This window comes from Malus domestica, chromosome 02, assembly GCF_042453785.1.
Source record: "Malus domestica chromosome 02, GDT2T_hap1".
Taxonomy (NCBI): Eukaryota; Viridiplantae; Streptophyta; class Magnoliopsida; order Rosales; family Rosaceae; genus Malus; species Malus domestica.
Genome location: NC_091662.1, coordinates 14743954 through 14768359, shown reverse-complemented (window position 1 = coordinate 14768359; position 24406 = coordinate 14743954). Strand labels below are relative to the sequence as shown.

The following is a 24406-nucleotide window of genomic DNA, read 5'->3' as shown; positions in this document are numbered from 1 at the left end:
CAAAGCAAATATCTTCAAGTCAAAGAGATCATACAACAGTTATAAGTTCATGCACCATTCTTCAACCATCCCATCGAAAAAAGTCCCATCAACTTAGTGGTGATTAATTTCAAGCTTTCAAAAACTCTACCCTTAATCTGATGAGAATACTACTACTCTTTGGATCTTTGATCATTTGTTTTTGTTCAAAATCAAAAGTGATTGTTATTGTGAAACTTTAATCTAATAATATATTGATATATAAACAAATTACACATGATAATGTATTATTAGATTAAAACTTCACGCGAAAGTAAATTTATTTTATATAAATCTTTCTCTTACATGATGGGCAGTCTCTATCAGATGCATAAATTCATTAAATTTTTTTTTTAAAGATTTTTCTATTGGTTTCCAGAGATGCTTAAAATAATGGTCACTTAGAACTTGCCATATAAAGTCCTTCCCCACTTACAATGAAGCCTGCTGGATCCTGTAAATTGGTTTTTTTTTCTCAGTATTTAAATCAATTCTCACTTCCACTACTTTATTCGCTTCCTTTCAACTTTTCTCCATCCTCCTTATCCCTGTCACAGCACCAATCTAACCCTAAACAAAGTCCCTTCTTCCTCACTCATCACCTCCCCCCATACCTCTGCCTCCTCTGTTTCTCACATTATTTCCATCCTGCTCTCTCTCTCTCTCGCTCGCGTCTAAGAAGCCATGGATGTTGACATGCTCAAATCATTATCATCGTCATCAGCAGCAGGAGGTGATCATCATCATCATCACATGGACATGATGACAATGATGATGCAAATGCAACAACAGCAGCACTCTCCCGATCACTTCTGCAATGACTCTTACCCCAACAACAATAATCCCACATTTCCAGAGATAGATTTTAATTGGGTTTCAAATCCTAACCCCAATAATCTTGAATCCATTTCTCCACTACCAATGTTCCATAACCCAAATCCAAATGCAGTTCCTCAACAACCCACATTGCTAAATCCTGCATTACCCTCCTCTGTTTCCTTCATGGGAAACCCCGTCCAAGAACCCGTAACCCCAAGACTAATTAAGCCTTCTGGTATTAGTCTTACAGGACTAGCAGTCCCATCCAGTACTTCTCCATACGAGAAGAGAAACTCTATGGCTGCAATGAGGGAGATGATATTCAGGATAGCAGCAATGCAGCCCATTCAGATAGACCCGGAGGCGGTGAAGCCGCCGAAGAGGAGGAACGTGAAGATTTCGAAAGACCCACAGAGCGTGGCGGCGAGGCACCGGAGGGAAAGGATAAGTGAGAAGATCAGAATCCTGCAAAGACTTGTTCCTGGTGGGACTAAAATGGACACTGCTTCTATGTTGGATGAGGCCATACATTATGTAAAGTTTTTGAAGAAGCAAGTGCAGACTTTGGAGAGAGCTGGGGCTGATAGACTGGACGGCGTTGGATTCCAAGGGAGTGGCAGTCAGTTGGGTAATGTGAATTACTCTAGTTTTCGGAGTCAGTTGGTGGGTTCTATGCAGATGCTTAGATGATCAGAGACTTGTTTTGAAATATCATGTACTAATCGTTGTGTACGTTTGAGAGATTGTTTCTGAGGGGGGAATGTAAAGTAGTTGTTACTTGTTGATGATTCTTGATGTTATTTTTAAAGGAAACTTGGATGTATGCATGCTTTTAGGGGTTGCATTAATCCATGCAGAACAGGATTTACATGATCACCAAATGTCCCAGCAAGTTCAAGTGCAAAGATATGTTAATAAAATGAAAAAATAAAAATAATGTTGTTCCAAAAGTTAATCCATAACAAACAACCACAAACTAATCATCTCCAATATCGTTTTTCAGCCGCGGAATCAACCAAAACGAAGAAGCATCTTCCCAAATATTTCTTCCTTGTTCCCGAAACTCAAACCGACCAAGTGCATGACGTTTTCCCTTGACTACATCGAAAGGAGACCTCCTCCATACCCATCTACACCAGTAAAACGTCCCCCCAACTCTTGAGGAGAAAGACCACCTCCTGCGAATCAGATATAATAAGAACTCTTCGAAAGTCCGTTTCCTGTAGTAGTAGTAATTAGCTGCCAAAAGTTGAGTTGATTATCTCATACTCATTCATTCTCATTTTGATTCTTGGCTTCTGTGACTCTGGGTGAGTAGTAAACATGCAAACATGCCATAAATTGAGTGGTATTAAAATTGCGCATGATCATGAAGATGATACACGTATGTACGATATATATACACACACTAAGAACAGTAAATAAAAGACAATTGATAGATGATGATTAGTCTTTATTACACTACCGATAATAATGTGGCAATGACAAATGAGATGCATGTTTAACAAGCTTTTTGTATGTCCAAAGACTCCAAACTCCTACACCCAAAAAGTTGACAAGTGAAGTCTGGGTGGTGGGTGGTGGGTGGTGTAGTTAGTTATCACTACTCTCGCACGCTATTCTCCCCGGTTCAAGCCCGGGCTCAGACAAAATTTTGGCCAACTGATGCTGAATTAAACCATTTTTGTTCCAACATTTGTTCACTAATAGAAGTTGACGGGTAGGGGAAGCCTGCCAAAGAAGTTGACGACTCATCGTCCCTCTCAAATTGCAAAATGACAGAGGAGACAGCCTCTCAAGTCTTACTTTTTTATCGGGTGGTGCTATCAAGGTTTTAAAATATGCGCTAGTCGGGCGGCGGGATGGGGCCTAGCGATTTGGTGGCTAGGCGGATTAGGCAAATTTAAGCAAATCTGTTATATTTCGTGTAAGTAAGTGGCTGTTTATACTTAAAATATATATAATTTTATCATACAAAATAGAATGACGTATATATTATGAAGTATTGGAATATAATGAAAACATGGATAACAAACATATAATATGTGTTCATTTAAGTATTCAACAAGTCTTTACAATTTATTGAAAAAATAAAATGTAAAATGAAAGTTATCTATTTTCTGTCTAAGTGAGTCGCAACCTAGGCGCGTCTAGGTGGGTTAGGCGGGTGCCTAGGCAGTCTAAGCGAACGCCTCAGCAGGTCTAGTTGCCATTTCTTAATTTTTAAATGCCTAAGCATTAATCAAGGTGGTGACCAGCCTGCCAACGGCGGCACTAGGGGGGATTTTATGAACAATGTGTGTTATCCACACATTCATTTTTGCCTCTTACACACCCCTTTCAATTTTTGGTCGTTAAATTAAATGAATTCAAGAAGATCAATGAACAAAGTTAACAAGGGTATGTGAAAAGTAAAAAAAAAGGTGTGAAATAGCACTACCCTTTTCATTTATCAACGAGCATGGGAGATTCGAGCTCGAATTTTTTTTCTAATTTTTCCAAAATTCTGGTAAGAGACGTATTACTAGATAAAGAGTTAAATGGTTCTGTAGTTACTTCAAAATAATATTGTGCTAACAACCTGGTCTCTTATAATGTAGCTAGCATCTCATAATTTAAGGGATTGGCTACAAAACGTCTAACATACCCAATATGGAGAATTAGGCGCGTAAATACTTAGTGAAATTTGTTGAGGAAGAATGGATCATGCATGTACTTATAAGGAGTTGGACAACTATTCATTTTTGCCAATGTAAACCTAGAGAAAGAAACTGAAAAATAAAGAGGTTGCGTCATTAAACAAATTGGTAATATAGAGAGTAACCTAACTCCTTATAAACACATACAAGAGCTTTTGTATAGGGTGGACTTAGCCTGACAATGAATGAGCAAAAATGTATTTCAAATTCGCATTTAACGAGAATCGAGCCTAAGAGCTCTCACTTATAAGTGAAGAGGAATACCACTAGACCGTAGTACTAAGTGGCTTAATTATTGGGGTCTTATGGGTTGGATGCAAATATTTTTCAAGATGAAGTCATATAAAGAAGTTACTGTTATCTAATAAGTCGATCCTTCACATCGAAAATCCTCTAGCGAGCTAGGAGAAGGCATAGAACTAGGAATGAACAGCTAGTGTTTCTTCTAGCATCATTTTTGCCATTGTTTGCATCTGAGAATGGCTCATATAAACATACTTAGAACAATGACCAAATCATCAGCTAACTCATAACTCTTGGGTACGTGGTTCTTTTGTTCCAAATATTGAGAGAAATTCCAAAATTTGAATCTCCCATCCCTGATTAATAGAAAAGAATAACGATAGGATTAGAATTAAGCTACGTCAGTAGTTTGATTTCCTTCCATTGTAACACAGGGAAAAAAAAAAAAAAAGAATTCATGGCCAATCATTAAGTATAAACGCCCCCACCCCGATCCCTAAGATATATAAAATAAAACGAGCAGAAAACAAAAAACCAGAGAGAAAATTGATATCTAGCGTTTCTCCTGCAGTAGAGGTGGGTGGTAGGTTGCCTCCCATGGCAGGGTCGAATAATGGAAGCGTTCATGTCTCTACGATCATGCCTCACTAAAAGCCATTTATCTTGTCTAGCATAAAAAAACGAATGAACAAAATAAAAAAGAAAATTGTAACAAAATAAAAATAAAAATGTGGTCAAACCGCATCTATGTTATACCAAATAGACCCCATGTGAGATACTAAGCTTCCAACATCCAAAAGAAGCTTTCATTATTTGAGAAAGCAAAGTGCCAAGCCCCGTTTCTCATAAATCCATGAAATGAATTGACTCTTTCAGCCCCCGCAACAATTGCATGCATTGTGTCATTTTTCCGACACATACATTCTTCTATCATAATATCGATTTTCATATTCCCATCCCATCTCCTACACTAGCAGTAACAAAGTTAGTCACGTATAACAACTTTAGTTTCCTTAAATATATAAAAATAGAGTTCTTTATTGTATGCGTTAGTCATCAGACTCATAAGTTTGTTATTCTTTGCTAGGGCATAGATTTATTATGACACATTGAATTGTATTTTCGTCAAATGTGATTTCGCAATAGAGATGAACCCTTAAAGTATATGTTCTCTTGTCATACAATTTGACATGTTATTTTATCAAATTATATTTAAACTATTGGATTGTTGAATTCCACATCGGCCGTAGAAAAAGAGAAGTAACAGTTTAAATACCGTAATCCCACTCTAACTAACACCGAGGCCTTTTGTGATAAACCTCCATACTTGACGTATTATGCATGTGGTAATTACTAAGTTAGAGACAGTATCAGTGTTGTTGGAAGGGGGCCTTAGGCCGGGGTGGGCCCCCTTGGCCCCACACGATGATGGTGGGTTATGTGACCCTGTGTGTAGGGTGAGTCCTCTTGGCTCCACGTGGTTGTCGATGTGTAGATCTCTTACGTGTGACTCACTAATTGGGTCCCATGTAAGGGGGCGTGTTGAATCCCACATCGGCTGTATAAAAAAGGAAGTAATAGTTTAAATACCCTAACCCCACTCTAACTAACACCGAGACCCTTTGTGATAAAACCTCACACCTGACGGATTGTGCAAGTGGTAATTACCAAGTTAGGGACAATATAGGTATTGTTGGAAGTGGGCCTTCGGTCCGTCTATCTAGACCTGGCAATTTCTTACATAAACTGTTAACACGACACATAAACGACACGAAAATAACAAGTTTCGGATCAATACGATAACTAATCGGGTCGTTATTGGTCACACGATAAGAACCCGTTATTTAACGGGTTCTTAACAGGTTTACACAAAGGTGACATGCGGGTAACCTATTTCGACGCGTTATGAAAAATGTTATTTTGATGATTTTAATTTTTTAAACTACTTAAAAAACTTACTATAAATACAATAGCCATAGTGTATATTTATATATTGTATATTAAATAGATATTATTGTATTATTATTCAATGTAAATTTAAAATATTTAAGTTTTATTTATTTATTTATATAATATAGGCAAAGTGTGAGAATAAAAAATTATAAAACACATCAAAATAAAAGTATCAAGTAATTTAAAGATGCCAAACACATTAAAAAAACATAATAATTAATTTACAAGTGCGAAAAATGTGAAAAATTATGCAAGGCTCGTGATCGCATCTTATACGATATGAGTATGGGTACAACGTTGTTTGATTTTTAAAACCATACAAATCCTCATGAATAGTATTTTTAAGGGAGTTCAAAATAAATAAAATTCATAATCTTAATGTACAAGTTTAAAAAATGTGAAAGCATATATAAATGTGCAAGGTTCCTCAACCTTGAAATGTAAGTCCCTTATAATGTACTACTGTTTTTTTATTAGGCTCTTATTTTGGAGTATATAATACTTGAAAGACAAATGTTTTTTTATTTATAATATTTTGGAGTAATATTTATGTGACAATGTGGTATGCATATACTAATTTAGTATTATGGTTTTTTAGGTCAAATTATGTTTTTTATTTTCATTATTTGTTGATTTAAAAAATATTTTCTTTAACAGGTAACGGGTCAAGTCATATTACCTGTGTTTGGGTCAAAACTTGAACTTTGGGCTCAAGGAAGGAGTTGGCCCAAAAGGAGGACCGAAAGAGAAGATAGCCGAAGCCCAGTCGAAGCCCAGAAGGCAGGGAAAGGCCTTTTCTGACTTGGTGCAGCTCATGAAGACCACTTGCTTACCTACCCAAAGGCCAAGTGGTGTAGACTGATCAGCTACAGAGCCCATAAAGCACTTTATGATGGCATTACATGTAAAATAGCTGATGAGTCATCACCCTCAAACCGCATTCGGGCAAAGCTGCTGCTACCAAAGGCCAAGCCGAGTTGTCTATATAAGAAGAAAGAAAATCCAGGATTAAGGACACTCAATCAAACAAACAAATGCAAGCACAAACTCTGCTCAAAGCCAGATTTACCTTCAAAACAAAGCTGTAGTCAGCCTTCATCCCTTTCGGGATAACCCTCTCTTCAACCCTTTGTAATAGCTCTGCTACCTTGCTCAACCTTGCTGTAGTATCGATTCATTTTGTGTAATCTTTCTCTCTACCCCTCCAAGCTTTCAGACCTTTGACAAAACTACAAAGATAGGAACCTGCAAGACGAGCAACCTTACCCGATAAGGTTTAACCTTGCCCGACCTTCTTTGCTTTGGTTTTGTCTTTTCAATATGTTGTATACTTCCAGTTATATGCAAGTTATTTCTAGCAACATGACTATTAAAGGGTTTTCTCAGTACTTGAATCCGATTTGAATATATCGTCAGTGTTCAAACCAGATCCAAGTCCTAAGCCCTCGGGCATGTAAATTTGATCAGTTAAAACTCCTTGGCCTCAAGGCATAAAAAAGAACTTTATGTGGACTTAACCCATCCACGACAGTCCTTGATAAACGAGAAGTCCGAAGTTACTTGGGGCGCAAGTAATCAACCTACCTTCTAGTTTTCTTTCTATTATATCATGATTACCATAGAGCGCTTGAGCATGGAATGAATTCTAATGGAAAGCCTCAAGGCCTACACCTAAGGCCCCACAAAGGCATCCATTTGGATTCATTCCGTTCATCGATCTAAAAGGTCTAAGTATAAGAATGAACTCTAATGGGAAGCCTCAAGGCCTACACCTAAGGCCCCACAAAGGCACCTATTTGGGTTCATTCTACTTCTTGGATTCGGGTAATCAGAAGTATAATAGTTAGAAAACTCCTGCAATCACGAGAACAAATATAATGTGTTCGAGCACTGGTTTAGTTATTTATGGGAAGCCTCAAGGCCTACACCTAAGGCCCCACGAAGGCACCTGTTATAACTAACACGGTTTCTTGGATACATACATATACACAACTAAAGCACAACAACCATTTTACATCTGCCATGCTAAAGATGGCAGTGGCACGCCTGAGCACTTAAATGTTAACCTTGATTGTGAGCCTCAAGGCCTACACCTAAGGCCCCACAAAGGCACCTCTCAAAGTTAACGCTGTCCTTCTCTTTCAGCCTTGCCCGATAAGCCTTGCTTGAAGAGTATTGCCCGACGATACTTGCCCGACGAGACTTGCCCAACAACGCCCGATAGTGAAGCAGAAGCCCGACAGCAGCCCTCAACCGGCACCAACCTCCAGGGGAGCTGTGTGCTCGTCGGTCAGGAAACATCCCTGACGGAAATTCCTGACTCGAACATAGTTTTGGCACGCCCAGTGGGACTTCCCTGATCAGAAGATATATGTCAAAATGCCAGAAGGTTTACAAGCCACGTTACTACAAATGTTGCAAAGGTTGGAGAAAGCTTCCACAGGCTTTAGAGAAGAAACAGACCTGGTTCCTCCCGAGGGAAAAAGACTTAAAACCAGCCCGCTTGAAGAGCTGGTGGTAGACAAACCTGCAGTTCCCTTTTCAGAAGTCCCTGTAAATATGATCAATATGACATGGGCTGAGAAGGGAAAAGAAAGAATTACAAAGGAACCAGAAGAGAAGAGATTGGCTGAAAAACCTACAGGAAGGGTGATTAAAACACCCGAATATCCAAAAGCAGCCATAATCAAGGGGATGGTTATGTGCAGTAAGTGCCAATGCGAGTGTGAGCTTGAAATTCCCCCGGCTGGAGTACTCATTGACCGTGAACTAATAAGGAGAAAGGAAGAAGACGTCAGAAGAGAAGCCCGCGAAAAGATTAAGTAGGCAACAAAAAAGGACACTTCCCGAAGCGTCTTTCAACGACTAGGAGGTGATTCCCAACCTAAAGCTTTGTCAGAAGTATTTCGAAACCATGAAGTTTCTGATGAAGCGGAAGACATGGAAGCCAAAATACGAAGGGGTGCAGATCATCCTCAGTGTGGCCAGATGGGGAGGGAAATCAAGAAGATTGATAGCATGACTAATCCTGGTAGAAAAGGAGATCCTGCCCACCTCGGGCGAAAATGGTATGTAGTCGGGAAGAACGGACAGCCTGCTAAACCGATGGGAGCCTCTATGGTCAGGAGGGTTCAAAGGCAGCACAAAGCCTACATGAATTCCTTAAAGACCCCCACAACATCTGAAGCCTCCAAAAATCAAAAGTTGGAGAAAACAGCATCTGAAGGAAGTAGTCAGCGCCGATGGAGAAGTAAGAAAGAGGTGGAAAAAGCCAACAGCAAGACGGAAGGCGAGGGAAATCACGTGCTGCAAAGCCAACACCCCGGGAAGTACAGGATCTTGAGGAGGGCTCAAGAAGATGTAATCATGATGCCAACTCCTGGGTGGAAGCCAGGTCCTACCCATGCTGAAACTATTTCATCTGAAAGGAGACCACCTTCTCTGCCATTGGTGGATCCTTTTGGTGAAGTTCCGAAACAAACACTGTATGCGGGCATGAATCAACAGCAACAGGAGGGGGCACCAGAACCATTACTTCCAGCTGATGTGATGGCCTGGTTGGATGAATTTATGGACCAGATTGGGGACAATAAAGAAGGTCTGCCCGAGCCTAATAATTTCCATATCAACATGACATATGTGTTGTCCGCCACGTTTGGTGCCAGACCTGATCAACCCGCTGCTATGGAGGGTGATTACTTAACAACTGAGCCAATGATGGCACATGTCAATATAGAGGTAGTTGAAGAAGAAAGCTCGGGCAAGGCTGAATCCTCAGAAGCATCCAAAGGCGGTCCTCTAAGGATTTACACAGACGAGATGGTGTTTAGCCTCCCGAACAACTCGTTGGCCAATCATCTGAAACCCATATACGTTACAGCCTACTTAGAAGGTGTGCCCTTCAAAAGAATTCTAATTGATGGAGGAGCAGCTGTTAATGTGTTACCAGCCAAGCAGATGAAGAAAATGGGAAGAGGTGCGGAGGATCTTATTCCCACAGACCTCACAGTCTCTAGCTTCTTAGGCGCTATCACTAAGACTCATGGAATATTGCCTCTAGAAGTAGATCTGGGATCTAAAAAGATAATGCTGGCATTCTTTGTGGTGGACCGCACCTCCACTTATGGGGCCTTACTCGGAAGAGATTGGATCCACCAAGGTTTGGCCACACCCTCTACTCTTCATCAACAAATGGCTGTTTATAATGAAGCGGGCACAGAAGGACCAGGTTTTTGGGAGATGATAGAAGTCGAATCACGGCCATTTCTCCCCACAACCAATGTTGCGGAAGCAAGTTTCTACAACCCCAATGTAGGAATCTTGAAGTGTTCAGGAGCTGACGAGAACGGTCGCCCTACCAAGGTGACGGCCCAAAAGCTTTTGGAACAAGGAATGCTCCTTACTAGAGAGGAGTGGGATAGACCTTGTATCCTCCCAAATCCCCTACACCATCAATGACTGGACCAAAAGATGAGAGATCAGGTAATGGCAGTTAGATCCCTGATTAAAAGACTGCTGGTATACGGGAAGGGAAGAAGACAAGAAAGGGAGCTCTTGGACAGAGAAGAGCATGAATGGTAGGGGGAAACTTCAACCAGCCAGCATGAAAGCAGGGATTGCAGGGAAGAACTGGATAGGGCCATTCAAATGGCCGAGTGCATCTATGATCTAGATGGGCTAGACGACTTGCCCGAGAGCCCGGAGCTGGTCGAATTTTTGTGTACAGAGCCAGATAAGCCGCCAACAGAAGTCCAGGATCCTTTGGAAGTTATTAATTTAGGAACAGAGGAGGACCCGAGACCAATACAGATCAGTGGTTTATTGGGGGTTGATGATCGGGCAAGGATTGTTTGTCTTTTGCAAGAATTCAAAGACTGATTTGCTTGGCATTATACCGAGATGCCAGGGTTAGATCCAACCTTGGTAGAACATAGAATGCCCATCAAAGGGGGATATAAACCTGTCAAGCAAGCACCACGGAGGATGTCAAAGGAGATAGAAGAAAAGGTCAAAGAAGAGATTGAAAGGCTAGTGAAAGCTGGCTTTATCAGACCAGCTAAATATGTAGAGTGGTTGGCCAACATCGTGCCCGTTTTAAAATCTGTAACAAAAGCGGTACGATGTTGTGTGGATTACAGAAATATTAATGGCGCTACACCAAATGATGAGTATCCCATGCCCATGGCCGATTTATCCATAGATGCAGTAGCAAAACATAAAGTCCTATCTTTTATGGATGGGAATGCCGGGTATAACCAGATAAAGATGGCTCCAGAAGATATACATAAAACAGCTTTTAGATGTCCCGGTCATGTGGGGGCATATGAATATCTGGTCATGCCATTCGGGCTCAAAAACGCTGGTGCAACTTACCAGAGGGCAATGAATGCCATCTTTCATGATCTAATTGGCCAGAGCATGGAGGTATACATCGATGACATAGTGGTAAAGTCCAAGACAGAAGAACAGTATCTGGAAGATCTCAGACAGACATTAGCAAGGATGAGGATCCACAAATTGAAGATGAATCCAAAGAAGTGTGCGTTTGGAGTAAGAGCAGGCAACTTCTTGGGATTCCTGGTGCATCAAAGAGGTGTAGAAGTGGATAAGAACAAATCTCGGGCAATAATGGAGTCACCTTCACCTACCAACAAGGTGCAACTCCAGAGGTTACTGGGCAAAATTAACTTTTTGAGGAGATTCATTGCTAATTTAGCAGGCAAGATCCAGCCGCTGACTCCTTTACTAAGGTTGAAAGATAAAGAGAAATTTGAATGGGGACCACCGCACCAACAGGCCTTTGACAGCATTAAGGCCTATTTAACTTATCCACCAGTATTGGTGCCACCTCAAAGGGGAAAACCCTTGAAGCTGTATATCTCTGCCTCTGAAAAGTCAATCGGGAGCTTGCTAGCCCAAAATAATGAAGGCGGAAAGGAGCAGGCAGTGTACTATCTCAGTAGAATTCTGACCGAGGTAGAAACAAGGTATTCCCCAGTAGAGAGATTATGCTTGGCTTTATATTTCACTGCCAGTAAATTAAGGCATTACATGTTACCTTGTCACGTGCACATCATCGCCAAGACAGATGTGATAAAGTACATGTTGTCAAAGCCAATGCTCACATGAAGGATTGGGAAATGGATTCTAGCTTTATCGGAATTCAGTTTTCAGTACGTACCCCAAAGGGCAGTCAAAGGCCAAACAATTGCCGACTTCCTGACCGAGCATCGAGAATCTTCAAGTGAGGTGATCAATATCCCTGGAAGCTTAGAAGTTACTAGCATTTGGATCCCGCCGAGAAAAGATATTTCGGGCAAAGAAGACTGGGTCCAGCAAGAGATAAGAAGAGTGGCTGGTCTCTGGATCACTCATTGGAAGTTATATTTTGATGGATCCCACACTCAGAAGGCTTCATGAGCAGGAATTGTAATTGTAAACCCTCATGGAGTTTATCATTATTATTCATTTCTCTTGGACTACCAAGGGAATACTAATAATCAGGCAGAGTATGAGGCCTTAATTATCGGTCTGGAAATCTTGGTGGATCTGGGGGCAGATGAGGTAGAGGTCTTTGGGGGTTCAGAGTTAGTAATAAACCAGTTAAATGAGGAGTTCAAATGCAGACATATTACCATGGCAGGATATTACTTGGCAGCCACGCAATTATTGAGTTTCTGGGATTCTGAGATCTCGGTCAATCATGTTCCCAGAGGATCCAACTTAGCGGCTAACGAGATGGCACAACTAGCCTCAGGAGTGCCAATACAGGAGAGGAAATATGGGGTAGATGTCGAGATCCAAAGAAGAAACCTTCCTTCCATCTTAGAAAGGGGATTCAATCTAGATATAATGGTATTGGAGGCCGAAATAGAAGATTGGAGGTCACCTATCGTTCATCATTTGAAAGATCCTTCTTCACCTACAAGCAAGAAGGATAAACAGCAAGCAACCAAGTATGTCTTGTGGGCGAAAAACTTGCTAAGAAAAACTCCAGATGGGTTACTATTGAAATGCTTGGGCCAAGAAGAGTCCATGAGGGTAATGGCCGAAGTACATGAAGGAGTATGTGGAGCACATTAGGCTGGAACGAAGATGAGATGGTTGCTTAGGAGGTATGGTTATTTCTGGCCTGACATGGAAAAAGATTGCAAGTCTTATGCCCGAGGTTGTGAAGAATGTCAGAGGCACGGACCTCTCTAGCATGTGCCCTTGGTACCTTTAAATCCAGTGGTTAAGCCTTGGCCCTTCAGAGGATGGGCGATGGACTTCATCGGGCAAATTTATCCAGCTTCTAGTAAAGGGCACACCTTCATAATTGTAGCAACGGATTACTTCACCAAATGGGTGGAAGCATCAGCAGTAAAAACCATAAACTCAGCCACGGTCAAGAATTTTATCGAGACCAAAATTCTACACAGATATGGGGTGCCCGAGACCATAGTAACGGATCGTGGGCCATCTTTTATTTCAAAAGAAGTTGAGGAATTTGCAAGCAAGTACAAAATAAAGATGATCCAGTCCAGTCCGTACTATCCTCAATCAAATGGTCAGGCAGAAGCTAGCAACAAGATCCTGGTCAACATTATCAAAAGGATGGTGATGGATAGTCCAGAAAGATGGCATGAAAATCTGGGGAACACTTTGTGGGCGTACAGAACTTCTAAGAGAGCAGGAACAGGAACAACTCCTTATGCTTTAACTTTCGGGCAAAATGCAGTGCTTCCCGTGGAAATCAACGTAAGTTCTGTAAGAATTAAAAATCAGTTTGGGTTGCATAGTGAAGAGTATATCGAAGCCATGTGTCAAGGGATTGAGGACTTGGATGCCGCCCGAATTGAAGCTTTGAACCAGATCCGAGAAGGAAAGCGAGCTGTTGCCCGAGCTTACAACAAGAAGGTGAAGATGAAATCTTTCAAGGAAGGGGATTTAGTATGGAAGACAATCCTCTCTCTAGGAGCTCAGCTCAGGGGCTTTGGAAAATGGAGCCCGACATGGGAAGGTCCTTTCATTATTGATCGTGTTCTAGATAGAGGGGGATACTACCTGGCGGACCTTGAAGGAAACAAACATAAACATCCCATTAACGTTAAATTCTTAAAGAAATATTGTCCTACGTTGTGGGATGCCAGAGATTGTTATATCGAAGAGGATGCGAAGTAAAGCAAGCTTCGGGATATCATTATGCAAATGCGTATTTATCAAACATTCAAGATGATGGAGAGATAAGAGTTGCTGAGATAATGTATATTTCATTTCGACAAATTGATGAAATTTACAAAAGATTCAAAGCCAATGTATTACAATCAATTCTCCTCCTGGATGCAATGATATCTTCAGCTGATTTTCCAATGTCTTCATGGATGGAACCCGATCAGGTGATCGGGTTGTGCGGCCAACATGGGCCTGGTAGAGGATCCTCAGACAGGACCATTGCCGTATGTGATGGTCAAGCCCGATTTATCACCGCAACAAGCGGGACGACGAGCCTGCGAGAGGAAACCATCTGACCAAGGGTGTTGGAGATAGTGAGGTGTTCGACCAAGAATGTTGGAGACAGCAGTCTTTTGAGGAAAGCCCTTTTTCTCACGAAAAGGAAGTTTGAGGAAACCCCACTCAAAGCCTAAGGAACCCATTTCTCAATTTCTGAACGCTCGAGAAAGATGGAGAGAGTGAAGAAGATTTGATGGCTTGACAGAAGACTTCCAAACCAGAATTTATAGAAAAACCAGAGGGTAGTTCAGAGGTCGTGAGAAGCGCAAGAGGCACAGGGTTGCCTCCATCCTGTCTAGGAAACGCGAAGTTCCAAAAGATTGAGATACACGCATGCAGATATTCAATCAATGATGGCGCCTGGGATTCCAACCTTAGCATTGATTGAAGGAGGCACTGTTTGGGTCAAAACTTGAACTTTGGGCTCAAGGAAGGAGTTGGCCCAAAAGGAGGCCCGAAAGAGAAGATAGTCGAAGCCCAGTCGAAGCCCAGAAGGCAGGGAAAGGCCTTTTCTGACTTGGTGCAGCTCATGAAGACCACTTGCTTACCTACCCAAAGGCCAAGTGGTGTAGACTGATCAGCTACAGAGCCCATAAAGCACTTTATGATGGCATTACATGTAAAATAGCTGATGAGTCATCACCCTCAAACCGCATTCGGGCAAAGCTGATGCTACCAAAGGCCAAGCCGAGTTGTCTATATAAGAAGAAAGAAAATCCAGGATTAAGGACACTCAATCAAACAAACAAATGCAAGCACAAACTCTGCTCAAAGCCAGATTTGCCTTCAAAACAAAGCTGTAGTCAGCCTTCATCCCTTTCGGGATAACCCTCTCTTCAACCCTTTGTAATAGCTCTGCTACCTTGCTCAACCTTGCTGTAGTATCGATTCATTTTGTGTAATCTTTCTCTCTACCCCTCCAAGCTTTCAGACCTTTGACAAAACTACAAAGATAGGAACCTGCAAGACGAGCAACCTTACCCGATAAGGTTTAACCTTGCCCGACCTTCTTTGCTTTGGTTTTGTCTTTTCAATATGTTGTATACTTCCAGTTATATGCAAGTTATTTCTAGCAACATGACTATTAAAGGGTTTTCTCAGTACTTGAATCCGATTTGAATATATCGTCAGTGTTCAAACCAGATCCAAGTCCTAAGCCCTCGGGCATGTAAATTTGATCAGTTAAAACTCCTTGGCCTCAAGGCATAAAAAAGAACTTTATGTGGACTTAACCCATCCACGACAGTCCTTGATAAACGAGAAGTCCGAAGTTACTTAGGGCGCAAGTAATCAACCTACCTTCTAGTTTTCTTTCTATTATATCATGATTACCATAGAGCGCTTGAGCATGGAATGAATTCTAATGGAAAGCCTCAAGGCCTACACCTAAGGCCCCACAAAGGCATCCATTTGGATTCATTCCGTTCATCGATCTAAAAGGTCTAAGTATAAGAATGAACTCTAATGGGAAGCCTCAAGGCCTACACCTAAGGCCCCACAAAGGCACCTATTTGGGTTCATTCTACTTCTTGGATTCGGGTAATCAGAAGTATAATAGTTAGAAAACTCCTGCAATCACGAGAACAAATATAATGTGTTCGAGCACTGGTTTAGTTATTTATGGGAAGCCTCAAGGCCTACACCTAAGGCCCCACGAAGGCACCTGTTATAACTAACACGGTTTCTTGGATACATACATATACACAACTAAAGCACAACAACCATTTTACATCTGCCATGCTAAAGATGGCAGTGGCACGCCTGAGCACTTAAATGTTAACCTTGATTGTGAGCCTCAAGGCCTACACCTAAGGCCCCACAAAGGCACCTCTCAAAGTTAACGCTGTCATTCTCTTTCAGCCTTGCCCGATAAGCCTTGCCCGAAGAGTATTGCCCGACGATACTTGCCCGACGAGACTTGCCTGACAACGCCCGATAGTGAAGCAGAAGCCCGACAGCAGCCCTCAACCGGCGCCAACCTCCAGGGGAGCTGTGTGCTCGTCGGTCAGGAAACATCCCCGACGGAAATTCCTGACTCGAACAACCTGATAATATTAATGGGTTGATTTTGGGTTGGGTCATATTACCCGTTTACTTTAACCGGTGTTACACGACACGATCCGTTAAGATATTGGTATGACACGAAAACGATAAGAACACGAAAAACATGACACGAATGCCAAGTCTACGTCTATCTGATAATTCTACATGGATTTTTTTTTCTAAATGTATATTTTAATTGAAAATTAATAAATATAGACAATGCTATCTTTAAATAAGATCACGATGAGCGACTTAGTACTATGGTCTAGTGGTATTCCTCTTCATTTGTAAGTGAGGGGTCTCAATTTCAATTCTCGCTGAAGGCGAATTTGAACTCCATTATTATGACTAGTCTATTGTGAGGCTTAGCTCACTTCCCCCATGTCCTTAGTGTATATACTATCGTTTATTCAAAAAAAAAAAAAGAAAAAAAAAAAAAGTGATCACGATGAGGGTTCCTATTACCGCCGTGCTCGTGACTTTGAGTTTCATCTTGTTGTTTGTTTTCGTTGATGTTTCTTTGTTTTTTTCTTAGCGGGTTTTGGCTCCGTCCCCTCGCTTGTATTGTTTTATTTTTACTTTTCTTTATTTAATAAATTTGGAGATAGGGGACCGGGGGGGGCTCGTTCTATCAGGGAGTTAGTCATTTCTCATTGCTCTGAGCGGGAAGGAAGTAGCCTAATTGTAGTTGACGGCTAATCTTGGGGTTTGATTCTTTCTTTCTGCATTGTGTGGGTTTAGAGAGTAAGGTTTCTACTACTGTAGTCCGACGATCAAACCTTAAGCGTAGCTTGACTCACATAATCCATTATCATCCTTTCATTTAAACAATAATAATAAAAAAAGTAATTTTTAAATGGTTATTAAGCATTACGTGTGCAATTGCCAAGTTTTATTGTGTAGCAAAATAGTATTAGTTTATTTTGTTAGTGCAAAACTCTTATTTGTCTTTGTTTAAGGAGCATTGCAACAAAGTAACCGTCGAACAATTTTGGAGGTGCACTAAAGATGGGAAGAAGATACTATATATAAATGAAGATAAGGTGGTATTACCGTGTGAGCAACAATGGGATTTTTATATATCAAAGATGTGTTTATATGGCAATATAGTATAGATGAATGCAGACGATAAAATGGTTGGTTGGTTGGATTAGATTTTGGCAGAAGCAGGAGTAGCCAAATTAAAGGGGGCAGGTGGAGCACGCATATATATTATATTTGAACCAAATTCTCTCTTATGCATATCTATTAAAGGGGGCAGGTGGAGCACGCATATATATTATATTTGAACCAAATTCTCTCTTATGCATATCTATTAAAGGGGGCAGGTGGAGCACGCATAACATGACAATTCATTCCCATGTCCCTTATGCAAGGTGAGATGTATTTTGGATGGCATACAGTGTATCTCATGCAAATCAAAGGGGAGAAAGAAAAGACATATCTTGATACAAATTTGATTGCGAGGTTGGTTGGCCAAGTCACAGTTCAATTCATATGCTTGTAATATGTTTGCTAACTTAAGTATCCACAAACTAATAGTGCTTTGAATACATGTTATGCGCTTTAGCTAACTAATCAAGGATTTGTGTGTTGTAGACTCAGAAAGCTTTTTATACACTCAGACTTGCTGAGTTTAGATCCTCTATGTGGTAGCGGCAGATCACTTTCCGATGCCTAAGTCTATACTTATCTAAACGAGTAATGAGTACAAAGCTTGCAAGAGGAGTTAAGTTACCTTGAAACAAAAGGCAGAAACTAGCGGGGTTTCTTTTTTTTCTTGTGTCTAGGCCTAAGTGGAATTCTTTAGTGCGTACTGGTGTGACGTCGTGCAAGTGGTTAGATTTTACTATTTAAATTCTGACATTGCGCGTTGTCTAACCCATTTTGAGAGATAAAACGTCGGACACATGCTCTTTGCTTAGCTAGTGCCCATTTTATTCTTATGATTCGGGAAGGTGACTAAGTTGTGTTAATGCTTGCGATACCTCCTATCTATGTTCTGCTCAGTTAGTTTTAAGGACAACTATGATGGTTATTGAAGATAATATGTTGAGCCTTTGTTAGAGGCGATCCATCATTTAGTGCTTGTTCGCTTCCTATGACCGATCTCATCATTTGTTTGCTTATCAAATTTGTTACTTAATAATTGTTTCGAACTCTCCTCTCCATCTCCCTAATAATAATAAACCAAAAAATAAAAATAAAAACTATGTCACCTAATGACCATTTGCATGTGCCCTTTATCTGTTTATTCCTCTACCCGCAGGGCCTTGGGCGAGCCTCTTTTGTTTTATTTTGCATTGGGCTTTTGATCCCACATTCAAGGCTGGTCCTAAAATTTTTTAGGTCCGGGACGACACTAAAAAATATGCTCTTATTTTCACACATAAGATTTCGATAAAATTATACTTAGAAAATCATTTCAAACTCAATAATTTAGAAACATATAAAACTAATTGAATTTGTATCGAGAGAAGGGAAATAAAAAACCGTGGGATTACAAGTCGATAGATGATGAGTTTTGTTTACTTTCTATCTGAACTTTTAAAGTGTTTATATATAAATCGTTGTGTTTTTTCTTATTTACTAACCTTGTCCATATGGAACTAAAAAAATAATGATATTTTCGAGTCTTTAAGTGATATGTGTGTGTGTGTGTGTGTGTGTGTGTGTGTGTGTGTGTAAGCAATGAATGAGCACTAATTTAAACCTATTGGTGACACATTGACATACCCCGACCGGAGTCGAGGCATCCTGGTTGACACCCAAATGTGACGTAGCCAAAGTGTAGGTGATGTGTAAAAATATGAATAAATTTAAACATAAGCTAGAATTTATTAAGTAAATAAGAGAGTGTGTAGTTGTGGGAAGAACTCATAATACATAAGTAGTCAAGAGCATAGATGACAATGCGACATAGGTAAAACAGTCAAACCTAGTTAAGATAGTTATTACACAACCATAAATAAACTCTTACATTTACTTGGATAGATGTCAGAATCGCCAGAGATCCCTCGTTCGCCAAGAAGATTCAGCTAACTAAGTCCTGGAGGGGTGAAAAACAGCAAGTGTGAGTGGGCAAAAACAAATTTTTGAGAAACACGTTTCTTTTCATAACATACTAGCCCTTGCCGTAAAACAAGTATAGTTTCCAGAAAATCATACTACGTATATGTATGAAATCAAATGTAATTCATCAATAATTCAAGAAACACAACAAATCATAATATCTCAACCGTGGCATATGAAAATCAGGTGCTCATCAATCTTTGCTAACACATGAGTTCATGTAGAGAAATTCTAACATGAACAGGACTGTGTGTAATCATAATATACGCTCTAGTACTACAATCACGTAAAGACTGGCGCTAAGTAGATCATATACGAGTTCTAGTTGCCTATTGCAACCTAGGATAGGACATGCACCTACAATGGATCCAAGGTGAGCGCGTCGGTACGATGTGAACATACACGTGAGGCCTGGCCCTGGCCTTGGGCGAGTACTACACCGGTACAAGCTTGCATGATGAGCAGATAAAATGTATATGAACATGCCATGACAATTTATAAATCTCAACAACATAATAGCACTTTTAAAATGAATAAAACATGGCATGATAGGCATAATATTAAATCCAAATGCATTTATGGAAACCATAAAATTATATATATATATATATATATATATATATATAATATATAAAAACAAATGCTCACTCATTGATACGTAGTCGGATCGTAGCCTCCTAGCCAGCCTTCATTGACCTCGAAATTCCTTAGGATAATTCTCTCCTATATGTGAAACAACTATAGTAATTATTTAATTAAAACATACACAAAAAGGCTAGGAATTCCCCCATAGTTTACTCAAACAAAGGGTTTAAATATATGAAAACATTCTACACGACGTCACGGACCCACACACATCAATCACGTGCCGCCATAAAGCAGCACGCACTGCCAGCATGCGGCCACACGCGCAACCATGTGCAGGCCACACGCCTGCACGAGTTGGCAGAAAGTTAGGGAATATTCTGTCAAATTGACAAAATATTCCGTTAATTATAATAGAATATGCTAGAGTATACCTTAACGGCGTGAGATATTATGTCAACTATAACGGAATATTCTCGTTCTTCATCAATTCTCCAGTCACCATCGCCATCGCCACCATTTAGTTCGCCGGAAGCTGGAAAAGTAGGCTGAATTTTCATAAAATTTTTAAACTTCATAACTTTCTCGTTTCTTAACCATTTTCGACGTTCTTTATATGGAAATGAAGCTTGGGAGGAGAAGAATAAGTTTACACCTTTTGGGAGTCCAAAAAGTGGACAAAAGTGGACTAAAAATGGCTCGAAAGCCTCGACCTTATTTTTGACATCTCGAAACCGTGTGTTTTCGCTTTGGCTTGGCTTTAAACTTAGACTAGGGACCTCGGGGAGTTGTGTAGTGGCTTCTAACACTTCTAAAACCTCATAACTCGGACAAAAAGTGACCAGTGAAACTCGGTCCGAGTCGAAGCTTCGAGTTGGGAACTCAAAACTCGGTTGTTTCAAATTAGCTCGTACGGATGGACTTGTGGTGATGAGAGGAGTAAAATGGTGGTGGTTTGGGGTTCGATCTACAACGTTTTCATGGTGGTGTTTTGTGTTGCAGAGAGAAAGCGAGGTGCAGAGTGAGAGAGAAGAAGAAGAAGAAGAATAAGAAGAAGAAGAAGAAGAAGAAGAGAGAGAGAGAGAGAGAGAGAGAGAGAGAGAGAGAGAGAGAGAGAGAGAGAGAGAGAGAGAGAGAGAGAGAGAGAGAGAGAGAGAGAATTTGATTGGATGAAAGAGAGTAGGAATGAATGTGATTGGTTGGTAACTATGGTTGTCATATAAGGAACCGGTTTTTAAAAAGAGAATGGGTCCAAAATTGGACAATTCTAGAAGTGGAGAAATATCAAATTCATCCTATTTAAAACAGTGTCCACCAACACTAAATAACACACACACATGTACAATTTTACCCCTTATTAACAAACTTTAAGTAAGCATAATTTCTTTGTTACAAATCTGATTCAGGTCTAATTCGTGCTCATGAGTTCGTAATAACGAGTACTAATTAATTATGATAATAGGAAAAACAATTTAAATGCTGAGCAACAAGCGTCCACGTCAAATTTCACTTTGCCAAAAAAGGCGTATTCGTCATTTTACAAACTCGGGAAGGAAATTACATGAAAAATTAGGGACAGGTTGTCACACACGTCATATGATTTGCAAATTTGGTCTACCTATTACTCTTTGTTGAATGTTAGAGTTGAATTAGGACAAATGTTTAAAAAATGCAACCTACATAGCTACTAACTAGTAATGAAAAAGAAATTAACAACCAAACATAAATTTGTAAAAATTAAAAAGAATAAACATGCACATATCATTTCGAACTCAGGACCTTCCGTTAGTTTTAAACAACAAAAATTGTTGCTTCAAATTAAACCTCTTAACAATTAAGCCAAATTTCATAAATATAAACCCTTATGAAAAGAAATTTGTACTAGTTGGAAATTAAAAAGCACATATTGTTTCAAAACTGAGGCCTCCTCGTTAATTTTAAACAAAATAAACCACCGCTTATGGTCAAACTTTTTGATCATTTGGCCAAATTTTATAAGTTTATACTTTTATGAAAGGAAACTTGTAAAAATTGGAAAGTAATTAAACACACGTAGTGTTTTGAACCCAAGACCTTCTCATTAATTTCAAATAAACAAAAACCACCACTTCTAATTAATTTTTTTGTCATTTAACCAATTTTTGTTTAAATTATACTCTTATGAAAACATATATGAATATACCATTTTAATAATTTTGGTGCCCCATATTTTTTTGGACCCCAAATGGTCGCCCAGCCTGCACTAGGCTTGAGCCGGCCATGCCTACATTTCACCAAAAGAAGTCTATAGAATTGTTATTAGGGCAACAATAGGTTGTTGTTAGGCAAACAATTATATATGGAAGTAAGATATATTACAAACTACTAGAAAAGGAGAATTTTTAGCTGCTATCGTTGTATGCAACTATATACATGTTTATTATTACATGAGATATGCACATGGTTGTGTACTACTCGTGAAAGAGAAATATTTGTAATAGAAAAATCTAATTGGCATTTTAGGTATATCAAGACTAGTAGTAGACATGAACATAGTCACATTGACCGTAACATATGTGTTGTTCTTATGCATGTGAATTTGAATCTCGTTTCTCATAATTTTGACTATTTTAATTGGAATATCATCATATTGTAAAAAAATTTATATCAAGACTAGTATGTTTCAAATGGACAATGTTATTATCAATTAATTTAAATCTATCCAGCTCAAAAGAAAACTCATCCATCCTCTACTAATATCCATATATATGTCTTTTTTAGTTAAATAAAGTTGGCGTGTTTTCTAAAATAAATTAATAAATAATAATTTACTAACAATTTTTTGAACAATTATAAAACTTAGGTCTCGAATTTTGAGACTGCAGAGTTGAGGTAAAAATTATTTGCGTTCGTGTGTATAAGTGAATAATTATAGTTGGGAGGTGAAATTTTGGTTTTAGCGGATACAGTATTGAAGATAATCTAAGACTAAATAAGTCAAGAAGAAAAGAAAAGAAAGCATAGATTGTGAAAAAGAAAGTGTGAGTGAGACGAAGAACAACATCTAGAAGTGTAAACTGTAAGAAACAAGAGTTAACTGCATTTTTTTTTGTTAAAAATCTTCATATTGTTGTACATTGCTTCATGGTTTTCGACCTTTATTTAAAGCAAGGCGAATCCATTAAGGATCGCTAGACCCTACGAAAGACGGGAAAATGGTTCGAAAGGTCCTCCGAGGCCTTATGCCAGTCTGGTACAAGATCCAATAGTGTAACCATGTGTTTAATGAAATGTTGCTTTGCAGATCTCGACAAGGCTCAAAATGCCTTGATGGCATGGCCTAATTGATGTCTTTGCGCCCACTTAGTGCTCAATGTAATGTCAAATTAACATGACTCGGCATAAATCTCGGATGAACTTGGAAAAAAATTTATGTGCACCTCGCATTGTTTTTGTGTAAAAATGCCTAGATCCACCACAGTTTGAGGGCCTTCTTATAGAAAACCAAGTGGTGCACAAATTGTAATCACTACTTGTTATATGTTCATGCCTTTTATTTTATTTTTTTTATATGACAAATCTTCAAGAGTGGTGAGGTGACAGCTCTTAGAGGCCAAACTAGTTTGGTTCCCTTGGGCCAATAATGCATATCTTTTGATCTCTTTATTTCCTCTAATTCAAAGAGGGGGTAACAATCAATCTTCTGTCAATGCATAGATAAATATTTTACAAGTTGATATAGAAATCCCTACCACATGATCTTCATGATAAATCGCAAAAAATGTGTTTATACTTTTATACACTCCTTTATCTCATCTCATAAACCTGGTCAATAGTCAATCATAGCTAGCGAAATGGTTCCAGGTTCCCATTCCACCTAACTTATTATTATTATTTTTTTTTGTTTTTTATTTTTTTGCAGGTTCTAATTAAGCTAATTGGATCTGAATTTTTTTAAACCATAGGCCCCTCTCTCTTATCAAAATGGAAAAAAAAAAAAAAAATTCGTTGTTTCCATCTCACAATCCATTCGCCTATCTCATTCTCTAACAAAATCCGTTCACTGTCATATGGCACCATCATAGGACGATGACTTTGAAGACGCAGAGTGGCAGGGCTTGTGAGGAATATATTGAATGAGAGGTTTTGGAAAATTGGAAAAAGCAAAGATGTGGCTAAAGATCATCGGCACTTGTGGATATCAACTTCGAGAACTGGACAATAGCAGTCTCCCATAGGGACCTTAAGCTCTCATTGCTCCACACCGTTTCTTTTGTCGGATGGTGGTGGCTTGGTGTCTCTAGTATGAAAATGCCTTCTTCAAATCAAGATTCGAAGAAAGCGAGTACGAGTGTTTGGAGTTACCGAATAGTAAATCTGAATTAGAACCTTTAAGTATCCAACAGAATCATAAATTTAAAAGCAAAATCAAGATTTGGAGAAAACTAACAACAAAATGAAAACATGATACTTTTTGGTTCAATACTTACCTCCAAAATCAT

The 24406-nt window shown here is 39.5% G+C and overlaps 2 protein-coding genes across 2 annotated transcripts; both read left to right on the top strand.

Annotated features, from left to right (window-relative positions):
* The first annotated feature begins 479 nt into the window (after positions 1-479).
* On the top strand, positions 480-1706 carry LOC103403135 (transcription factor HEC2). Its single transcript, XM_008341962.4, has one exon. The coding sequence runs from the start codon at positions 703-705 to the stop codon at positions 1525-1527; it is 825 nt and encodes a 274-aa protein (XP_008340184.2). The 5' UTR covers positions 480-702; the 3' UTR covers positions 1528-1706.
* A 9207-nt stretch (positions 1707-10913) lies between these two features.
* Positions 10914-12815, top strand: LOC139191229 (uncharacterized). Its single transcript, XM_070811805.1, has 3 exons — positions 10914-11719; positions 11900-12090; positions 12220-12815. Exons 1-3 carry the CDS (start codon positions 10914-10916, stop codon positions 12813-12815), a joined length of 1593 nt encoding a protein of 530 aa, XP_070667906.1.
* Positions 12816-24406: the final 11591 nt, after the last annotated feature.

Coding starts and splice junctions, on each gene's coding strand:
- LOC139191229 (XM_070811805.1), top strand. CDS start 10,914: ATGGCCGATTTATCCATAGATGCAGTAGCAAAACATAAAGTCCTATCT. Junction 11,720..11,899: donor CTGACCGAGGTAGAAACAAG/GTATTCCCCAGT, acceptor ATCGGAATTCAG/TTTTCAGTACGTACCCCAAA. Junction 12,091..12,219: donor AGAGATAAGAAGAGTGGCTG/GTCTCTGGATCA, acceptor TGGACTACCAAG/GGAATACTAATAATCAGGCA.
- LOC103403135 (XM_008341962.4), top strand. CDS start 703: ATGGATGTTGACATGCTCAAATCATTATCATCGTCATCAGCAGCAGGA.